The sequence below is a fragment of the Pelecanus crispus genome, chromosome 11 (assembly GCF_030463565.1).
Source record: "Pelecanus crispus isolate bPelCri1 chromosome 11, bPelCri1.pri, whole genome shotgun sequence".
NCBI lineage: Eukaryota > Metazoa > Chordata > Aves > Pelecaniformes > Pelecanidae > Pelecanus > Pelecanus crispus.
The window spans coordinates 23,733,618-23,743,398 of record NC_134653.1 but is presented as its reverse complement, the minus strand read 5'-3'; the positions used below and the strand labels follow the sequence as shown (position 1 = coordinate 23,743,398).

Genomic DNA, 9,781 nt, shown 5'->3' with positions numbered 1-9,781 from the left:
CGCTTCCAACTTCCCGGCCGGGGCGCGGCGGCGGCGGCAGCGCGGGGCTGCGGCGGGCGGGCGGGCGCGCTCCGCTCCGCTCCGCTCCCGGCGGCCGATGGCGGCGGGGGCTGCGCGGAGCCGGGCGGCGGCAGAGCCCCCCCGGCGCTCAGAGCCGCGGCCCGGCCCGGAGCGGGGAGCGGGCGGGCGGCGCGGCCCGGCCCGGCGGTAGCGGAGCGCGGAGCCGGCGGTGAGTGCGGGGAGTTGGGGGGGGGGGGGGGTGTCGGGTCCCTGGGCCTGTGCCCCCCAGCGTGTCCCCACCCGTGTCGTGTGCGCCCCCCCCCCCCCCCCCCCGCGCCTCCCGCACACGTCGGCATCTGCCTCGCAGGTGCTGACCCTCTCCCCCCCCGCCCCGGCAGACAGACAGACGGACAGACCGCCCCGGGGCACGGCCCCCCCGCGCAGGAGACGGCCCCCGAGGAACAGACACCTCACCCCACCCCCCCCGCAAGGGAAGGGGGACCCCGGGTATAGACACCCCCCGCCCCCCTAGCAGAGCCCCCTCCCCGGGTGGAGAGACACCCCCACACACCCCCCACCCCCGGCGGCAGGGACACGCCCAGGGAAGGGACCCCCCCCCCCCCCCCCAGGGTGTGGGGTTGGGGCACCCAGCAGGGTGGGGGGGGGGGGGGTGACACCAGCTCTTGTAACACCACCACCACCACCACCCCCCCCCCCCCGGGCGCAGCCCCCCCCAATGGCGGAGCCCAGTGCCCCCACACCGGGCAGCCACCAGGGGTTGGTCACCACGGTCCCTCGGGGTCTCACCAGCTCCCACGGTGGTGACACCCGGGACGGTGACACCCACCGTGACTGGGCAGCTTTGGGGGGGGGGGGTGGGGGGTGTCCTCTCTGGCGCAGTCCCACAGCAGGGGCCTGGGGCACCGGTGACAAGTGGCTCACTAAGCCGGGGGATGGAGGGAGCACGAGGGGGGGGGCCAGGGGGTGCCCGTGCTGTGGGTCCTGGCAGGGGAGAGGCCAGTTCTGGAGATGGTGGTGGTGCCCCTCCTGCCCATGGGTAAGGGCTGGGGGAAACTGAGGCACGGAGGGGTCACCGGGGCGGGATGACACACCGGGCAGCCAAATTCTGCCTGGGGAGGAGCCGCTGGTGGGGGGCAGGCTGGGGGTTGTGGGGTGTTGCCTGCCCACAGCTGCCTGTAACAGCACCCTTTGCCCCCACCCCGCCCCAGGCAGGCAGCTCGCCATGGCCGACCCGAGCCACATCCAGTCGGCTGCCTCCAAGAGCATCCGTCCCTTCCGCTCCAGCGAGGAGTACCTGGAGGCCATGAAGGAGGACCTGGCTGAGTGGTTCAACACCCTCTACGACCTGGACATCCAGGTGGACACCTTCCTGGAGAGCCTGGAGACGGGCTGCCACCTCTGCCGCCACGCCAACAACGTCAACCGCATCGCCCTGGACTTCCAGCAGCGGCACCCCGAGGCAGCCACCCATATGCGTGTCCCCCAGAATGAGGTCATCTTCCAGGCCAAGAATGTGATGCCCGGTTCCTTCATCGCCCGGGATAACATCTCCAACTTCATCCAGTGGTGCCGGCAGGACCTCGGCATCCAGGACGTCCTCATGTTCGAGACCAATGACTTGGTGCTGAAGAAGAACGAGAAGAACTTTGTCCTCTGCTTGTTGGAGGTGGCCAGGAGGGGCTCCAAGTTTGGCATGCTGGCCCCCATGCTGATCCAGATGGAGGAGGAGATCGAGGAGGAGATGAGGGACCAAATGGCCCTCGGCGTGCTGGGCACACACCAGGAGAGCCAGGACCCCCAGGCACCCACCTACCCCAGCAGGACGCGGCCCATCGCCCTCTGCGACTTGAAGAACCTGGATGAGCTGGTGAGACGCGCTCCCCTGGGAGCCCCGCGCTTGGGTGAGGGCCCCACCGGCCCCCCAACGGGCTGCTCTGTGGCCCACAGGAGGCCCCAGTTGTCTCTACGGCCCACGGGAGGTCCCGTCTGTCCACCCCGCAGGGTGCTTCATGGCCTGTGGGAGGTCCTCTCTGTCCACCCATGGGCCGTCCTTCTCCACCCACCCAGGCTCTCCGTGGCCCGTGGGAGGTCCTCGGCCGCCCAGCCAGGCCCCGTGCCCTGTGGAGCCTCCTGACGTCAGGATGTCAGGACGGGTTATTTTGGTGGCCGTGGCCATAATCACAGGGGGGACACGGGTGGTGGCTCTGCCCCTGCTACTTCCTCCCCACGGGGGGTGGGGGACACAGTGGTCCCCAACCCAGCACCCTGCTCCTGCCCGGATCTGGCCCTCCTCCCAGCGCCTCGGGGCTGGTGTTCCTGGGGGAAGACAGATGGACATGGGGGCATCCCCGCTGCTCACAGCCACAATTTGGGGTGTCGAGAAGGGGGGGGGGGGGGGGGGGGGGGCTCCACAAACCAGGGTGCAGGGACCACCCCGGGGGCCAGGAGGCTCAGGAGGGATTAAAGCTGGGCTGGGTGCAGGATCCGGCCCACGTGCGAGGCAGCGGATTAATACGGGAGCGGGGGTCCTGCCCTCCCCGACTCCCTAAGCTCAAAGCCCTTTTTTAATTGAAACCCTGATTCCTCACAAACTCCCGCAGCCGCCATATTTGGGGGGGGGAAGCATCCTGCACCCCCCCTCCACCCAGTGCCGCTGCAGAGCTCCCCCCCACGCCCCGCCGCTGTTGCCCCCCCAAACCCCCCCCAGCCCCCCTGGCCGGGTGCTGCCAACCCCGGCTGCATTTTTCCGGGCTGCGTAATTCCTCGCCATCGGCTTTTATGGGCAGCACTGGAGCCGGGGAGGAGCCTGATGGTGCCGGATCCGGCCCGGCTGCTCCCCACATCCCCCCCGGATGGCAGCCAGGTCAGGGCCCCCCTCACTGCAGCCCCCCCCCCCGCCCCGTGCCTCAGTTTCCCCGGTTAGGGCTGACCTCGCCACCCAGCTGCTGCCCCGGATGGGAACCGGAGCGGCCGGATCCTGCCTTGGCTGGACCCCTGCGATGGGCACAAAGGCAGAACTGAAAAAAAAAAAAGAGGAATTATAAAAACACCCAAAATTTAGGGGTGAGGGAGGCGGCGCTGCATGTCCCCCCGGGCCAGGGCAGGATGCGGCTGTGTCCCCACGTCCCCCCATGGCTCCCTGCCTAATCCCTGACGTCAGCCCTGGCCAGGCCGCGGCCAGGGCCGGCAGCTGGCGGGCAGGCAGCTGCAGCAGCCCTGCGGCCATGAGGGTCCCCTGGCTGGCACCCCTAAACCCTCCCTTCAGCTTTCTACCAGTGCCAGATGTTAAAGTTGGGGGGGGGGGGGGCGCCAAAAAAAAAAATGGGGCTTTAACCCTTTTCTGTTGGTGGCTGTGGGGTGCAGCGGGGCGCTGGAGGTCCCTGCCCCATAGTGGGGTGCTTGGGGGGGGGGGGGGGTTGCAAATCCCCCGTGGTTTGGGTATTAGCAGGGTGGGGGGAGGTTCCTCCTCCTTCCCAGTTTTGGGGCGGCTCTGAGCTCCCCACACCTGGGGGTCCCAGAGCGGGCAGACTCCAGGGAGTGGGGCTGGTGGCAGACAAAGTGAGTTGTGCCTGTTCTCAGCCTGCTCAGGGGTGGCCGGCTGTGGGAAGCCCCCCAGGCCCCTCTCCCGCTGTGTGTGGGTGCTGTGGGTGCTCCCCACTGCCTGGGGCTGCAGTGGGAGCTGCTGGCTCGGGCTCCCGCACAAACCTACCCAGCTGCTTCCTGGCAGGTACAGGCAGCGCGCTGCCCATGGGCCTGCCCCCTCCCGCAGGGGTAAGCACAGGCAGGAGAAGGGGAGCTGCCGGGCCGGGGGGGGCACAGCACCCCCACTGAGCCTGCTTCCTCCCCTCCATGGGGTCTCTGCAGCCCCTCCACCCATCTATAGGGGCCGGCCCTATGGCTGGTGGACTGTGCCCCACCAACCTCTCCCCTCTGCCGGCAGGTGCGGGAGATCCTGAGCTGCTGCTCCTGCCCCTCCCAGTTCCCCATGGTCAAGGTCTCCGAGGGCAAATACAAAGTGGGCGACTCCAGCACCCTCATCTTCGTCCGAGTAAGAGCCACCGCCGCACCTCTCACCCCATCATCCCCCTGCCAGGACACCCCTCTCCTCCTTCCCCTGCCCTTTGGCGCGGTGGGGACCTGTCCTGAGGGACCCTGTGGTGGGGCGGGCCCCGAGCTGAATTTACTCCCCACAAGCTGCCCCATGTCAGGGAGCTGGGGAGCTGTTCCCCCCCCGGGAGTGGTCCCTGTTTGGCCATGTCCCAGGGAGCGGACAGGGCAGGCAGCATGATGGGCTGTCCGCAGGTGCTGAGGAGCCACGTGATGGTGCGCGTCGGCGGCGGCTGGGACACACTGGAACATTACCTGGACAAGCACGACCCGTGCCGCTGCTCCTCCCTTGGTGAGTGCCCAAGGGGGCACCAGGGCCCAGGGACACCCACCCACCACCCCCCAGCCGGTGCCACCCCACCTCACCGCGTTTTACAGCTTGCAGCTCTCTGTGGGGCTCATTTTCCTGGGGCTGGGCTGCTCGAGGTGCTGATCCGGCTGAAATGGGAACAGTTGGGGGAGAAAAGGCGGGTTTTTGACCAAATTAATTCCCGACACGATTAACCCACAGCCTGGGAAACCCTGGCCAGAAAATTCGGGTGCTGGCACTATGTGAGGGAGGGGGTGGGTGGCAAGGGATGCCTCCCCTGACCCACTGGCATTTGTTTCCAGCTCACCGCCTGCCCCAGCCCCGTGCCCCAGGCTTCTCCCCACAAAGACCAGCTCCCGGCAGCTTCTCCCCCGTGCCCCGTGCCCGCAGCCCCAGCACCCCCCGCCGCCCCCGCACAGCCGGCCCCGCCTCAGGCGGGGGGGACAGCAGCCACGCCAGGACGGAGCGGGGCGGCCACCAGCCGAAGGGCCTTGGGGACACGAGCATCCCGAAGCCACCATCCGGCACCAAGCAGGAAGGGCTGCCCCCGCGTGGGGGCCTGACCCCCCTGTCTGGCTCTGCCAGCCCTTCGAGGAACCCTGCTGAGCCACGGGCAGCCGGCACGCCCAGGTAGGGCACCCATGGGTGCTACTTGGCGGGGGGGAAGGTCGTGGGCCATTGCCCTATGCCAGAGGAAGGAAGCCCAGCCCAGCTGGGGAACCCCCACTGCCTCCCAGGCCCAGCCCCATGGCAAGGCCTCAGCTCCGTGGCAGGCTCCAGTCCCACAGCAAGGCCTGAGCCCCACGGCAGGCCTCACCCTCATGGCAAGGCCTCTGCCCCACGGCAGCCCCGTGGGGCTGGGGCCTGCCGTGGGGAAAAAGCCTCCTCCCCCGTGAGCCCCGGCCCATCCCCGCCCCACGCCACCCGTGCTCTGGGGGTCGCGGCTGTGGGGTTCCACATCCCCCCCCCCCCCCACCGCCGCCTCTTCCCGCCGCTGCCGGCGCGCAGGCGCAGTGCGCAGGGCGAGCGGTAGGGCGGGGCCTGTGGTAGCCACGCCCTCTACGCGATGATTGGCAGGGGGGCAACGAGGGGAGTAATGGGGGATGCAGTGGGGGGCAATGGGGAGTGCAACAGGGGTGGGTAATGGGGGGTGCAGTGGGGGGTGCGATGGGGGGTGCACGGCCCCCCCATCCCCCTGAGCCTCCTCTCCGTGTCCCCCCCAGGGCCCGCGACCCCGCTCCCACCCGCGCCCGCCGCTGCTCGGGCGACAGCGACTCCTCGGCCTCCTCGGCGCAGAGCGGACCCCCGGGCCCGCGGGACGGGGGCACCCCCCGCCGCCGGGAGCCCAGCCGGGGGGTCCCCCCGCAGCCTCCCCGCGACACCGGACCCTCCCCGGGCGGGCGAGCGGCTCCGGAGGAGCGCGGCCGCTCGCGGGTGCCCAACGGGCCTGGCCGGGCCCCGCCGCGGGCCCGCAGCCATGGCCGCCCCGGCCCCCAGCCCCTGCTGCTCATCAGCCGCCGGCGGGACGGGCAGCACTCCTGGGCGCGGGCAGAGACCCCCTCCCGGGCCGGCAGCCCTGCCCGCAGCCGGACCCCCTCCCGCCCCGCCGCCCGCAGCCCCGCGCCCACCCCGCGCCGCTCCTCCCTGGGGGAGGCTGTGGGGGGGCGGCGGGTGGGGGTGCCCGGGGAGGGCCCCCAGGGCGGCGGGGCCGGGGAGGCCTTGCAGCGGGAGCTGGAGGAGCTGGCGCGGCGGCTGCGGGCCCCGCTGTGGCTGGAGCCCGGGCAGGAGCAGCAGCTCTTCCGCCGGCTGGAGGAGGAGTTCCTGGCCAACACGCGGATGATGGAGGAGCTGGAGGTCGGGGAGACCCCCGCCGTGTCCCCCCTGCCGCCCCCCGGCAACGCCACTGACTCGGCCTACTGCTCCTCCAGCTCCTCCTCGTCCTCCCTCAACGTCTTCGGCAAGCACGGCCTCCCCGCCGAGGACGGCCGGCGGAGCGGGAACGGGGCCGGCCCCCCGCCGCCGGCGGCCCCTGAAATGGCGAATACGGGGCGCCGGCTGGCCCTCTCCAGCTCCTCCGACGAGAGCAGCTGCTTCCTGGCCTCCTGGGATGCCCGGGAGACGCGGGGGGGCCCCGAGTCCGACACCGACTGGGTGCCGGGGGAGGATGAGCTGACAGAGACGGAAGAGACCCCTGCCATGGTGGACGGCGCCCCGGGGGTGTCAGGGGTCCGCGAGCTGGTGCCTTCCTTCCCCACGCCGCCCCTGCGCCCTTGGGCCAAGCCCCGGCTGGACACGCAGCCCCACAAGAAGCCTTCCAGGATCCCCACCCCGCGGGGCTATGGGGCAGCCCCCCCCCAGCCCTCCACCGGCAGCCCCAAGCCTGGGGAGCACAAGCCCTGGGGGGCTCTGCAGAGCGTCCTCTCCTCCTTCCTGGAGCCCACCTGGGTCCCGCAGGAGCACGAGGGGCTGGACGAGGACGCCTGGCCATGAGACACCCAGCTCAGTGGCCGTGGGTGGCAGGCAGAATGGGGAGAAGCCCCCCAGGACCCCCCGGCCACCCCGGGGGACATCTTGGAGCTGCTGCTGGTGATGGCACCTGCGTGGAGAGGCCCTGGCCAGGCGATGGCCACGGATCTGGGGTGGCCAGGGAGCCGGGACTCCTTCACTTGGTGACTGTTGGGAGTTGGGGTTGGGCTCTGCAAGGAGCCCCTGGCCCCAGCCAGGTGCAAAGGGCCCTGGACGCGCCCCGGTCCCTGTGGAGAGCAGCTCCGTGGGGGGTGGCCACGGCATGGTCACAGTGGTGGTGGCCAGAGCAGAGAGCTGGGTCCCAGCTGCCTGGGAACAGGGCTGGAAAGCAGCTGGCTCTTCTTTGTCTCCTCTTCTCTTCGTCTTCTCTTCTTGTCATTCTTCTCTGTTTGTCATCTCTTCTTGGCCTTCTGCTTCTCCCCCTTCTCTTCCTGGCCTTTTCCTCTTGTCATCTCCTCTTCATGTAATCTCCCCTTCATGTCCTCCTCCTCCTTCTCCTCTTCCTGGCTGCCTTCTCTTCATGTCATGTTCTCCTCTGCCTTCTCCTCTTGTTTTCTCTTCTTTTCTCATCTCTCATCTCTTCCTCTTCTTCCCTCCACATCTGAGATGACTTGGGGACATGCAGCTTATTGTCACAACCTGTATTTTGGGGCGGGGGGTTGCTTGTTCCTGTCCAGCACCCATCATCCCCTGGCTGGCCACAGCTGTGTCTGTAGTATGTGTTGATGTCCCTAAGGCAGGACGGGGCTGTGCCTGGAGCCCCCACCCCTCCAGCCCTGCACGTTCCCCCGAGCCAGTAAAGACCAATGGAACTGAACCCACTGTGTCCAGTCGTCTGTCCTGGTGGGCAAGACCCTCCAGGGGGTTTGGGACCTGCTGAGGGGCAGCCAGTGGCAAGCAGGGGGAATGTGAGACCCCCAAGCCCAAGGGAGGAGGGCTGTGAGGCTGGGGGTCTCAAGATGGTGAGGAGCAGTGGAGGGAAGAGCTGGGGTGAGGGCCAGCCCTGAAGTTCTGCACCCCATTGCAGCCATGGGGACTCCTCGGCTGCATCTGGGACCCCTCCAGGTCCCCACAGCTCTCAGGGCTGTCTGGAGCAAAAGCACCCCATGGCTGAGAGCCTTCACCCAAGAGCTGCTTGCCCGAGGGGCACGGCTGTGCTGTGCTGCTGCCCAAGGTGGCTGAGGGCTGGGTAGGTTGTGGGTCGCCATGGGGTCTATACCACTGGTGGTGACCCTCCTGCTTCAACTTTGGGGTTCCAAAGTCCTATCCTGTCCCCCACCGTAGTCCCCAGGTGCCCGCCATGCATCTCCCCTTGGAGCGAGGCTGGTGTCCAGCCCCAGAGTGGTGCCAGTGCCCCGTGGGGTGTCCTGGAGCAGTGCCAGCACCCAGCAGGGTGCTGGTGCCCAGCCAGGTGACTGGAGTGGTGCCAGCAGCCCGCAGGGTGCCTGGTACCAGTGCCGGGGCCAGGGGTGTCACCCCATGGGGACAAGCTGCACCTCCCAGGGAGCCTGCACTCATCCCCAACACCAGGAGGGGCTCAGGGGCTGGGACAGGGCCCTGCACCCCCCAGCACTGGGCACCATGCACTGGTACAGGGCTGCCGTAGGCCTTGGCGGAGCCATCAGTGGCTCCAGCGCCAGCCAGGAGCGGAGCGCAGGGCCGAGAGCTGCCACTCGACCTCCCCCAGGACCATCCTGTCCCCAAGAGGCGCCCAGCCCCATTTCCCCTGGCCGCATGCCCAGCTCCAGGCATTTTGCTGCTTCAGGCCTTGCCGAGCCAAAGGCCATAGCCACTAGCCCCGGCAAGGGCTGGTCTCCACCCTGCTGAGAGGAAGCTCACAGCATCCTGCTTCCCTAGGGATCACCGGGCCATGGCTCAGGCACCGAGCTTGGGGTACCCCTCAACAGCAGGTCCGTGGGCAGATGTCACCTTTATTCAACGTTCGCTTAAAACAAGTGAACATACAATATATTTCTATTTTATATATTAGGTATTTCCTGCACCCAATGCTTCCAGTTAGGGGTGACCCATGGCTTTATTTCTGGGGGGAAGGGGAGAAAGGAGTACTGCCACTGCAGGGAAAGGTGACACATCCTCTCCAGCACCCATGGGCAACAGTGGGGAGGAGAGGGAGCCGTGGGCTGGGGAGGGGGGCAGCTGCCTCAGGTTGGGGGGCAGAGGGGGGCCAAGGGCAGTGTGAGCTGATGCTCAGAGCCCTCCCCACCCCACTGCAGAGGCTAGAAAAGCCCTTCTTTTACTGCACCTCTAAGTACAGGCTTCTTGGGACCTTTGGAAACAGCTCCAATGGGGGGGGGGGGGGGGGGGGGGTGTGTGGAGGAAGACCCTCTCCAAAGGGCCAGGAGCTCACCCAGGGCTCTCCTGAACCAAGGGACAAAACCAGGGACAGGCAGGAGCTGCCACAGAGAAAGGAAGAAGCCAGGGCTCCAGGGGGAGCTGGAGCAAGAGCCACCCAACTCCACGGTGCTCTGGGTGCCGACTGGCCCCAAACAGGTTCAGAATGAGCCCTGGGGTGCTATTCCCAGGGATGAAGAGTGCTGAACCCTTCCCCCAACACCACCCTGGGCAGACACAAGACCCAGTGCCAGGGGGGAGGTGGATTTTTGCAGGGTGGTGGGCACATAGGGGAGGAGGAGAGCAGCCCCCCATGTGCAGCAGCTTGCTAAAAAAAAAGCAGTCACAGGGACCCAGAGGGTGAAACAGGGCTCTTGACAGGGCAACATCAGCAAGGAGGACACCGCATTACTCACACACAGATTTCTACAGGGATGCAGGGACTGGCCGGGATGCCCCCACCCT

At 68.2% G+C, this 9,781-nt stretch overlaps 1 protein-coding gene across 1 annotated transcript; it reads left to right on the top strand.

Moving 5' to 3' along the window:
* The first annotated feature begins 1,243 nt into the window (after positions 1-1,243).
* Positions 1,244-6,928, top strand: LOC104025931 (GAS2-like protein 1). Its single transcript, XM_075719067.1, has 5 exons — positions 1,244-1,888; positions 3,962-4,069; positions 4,324-4,420; positions 4,741-5,068; positions 5,662-6,928. The coding sequence occupies exons 1-5, from the start codon at positions 1,244-1,246 to the stop codon at positions 6,926-6,928; spliced, it is 2,445 nt and encodes an 814-aa protein (XP_075575182.1).
* The last annotated feature ends 2,853 nt before the right edge of the window (positions 6,929-9,781 follow it).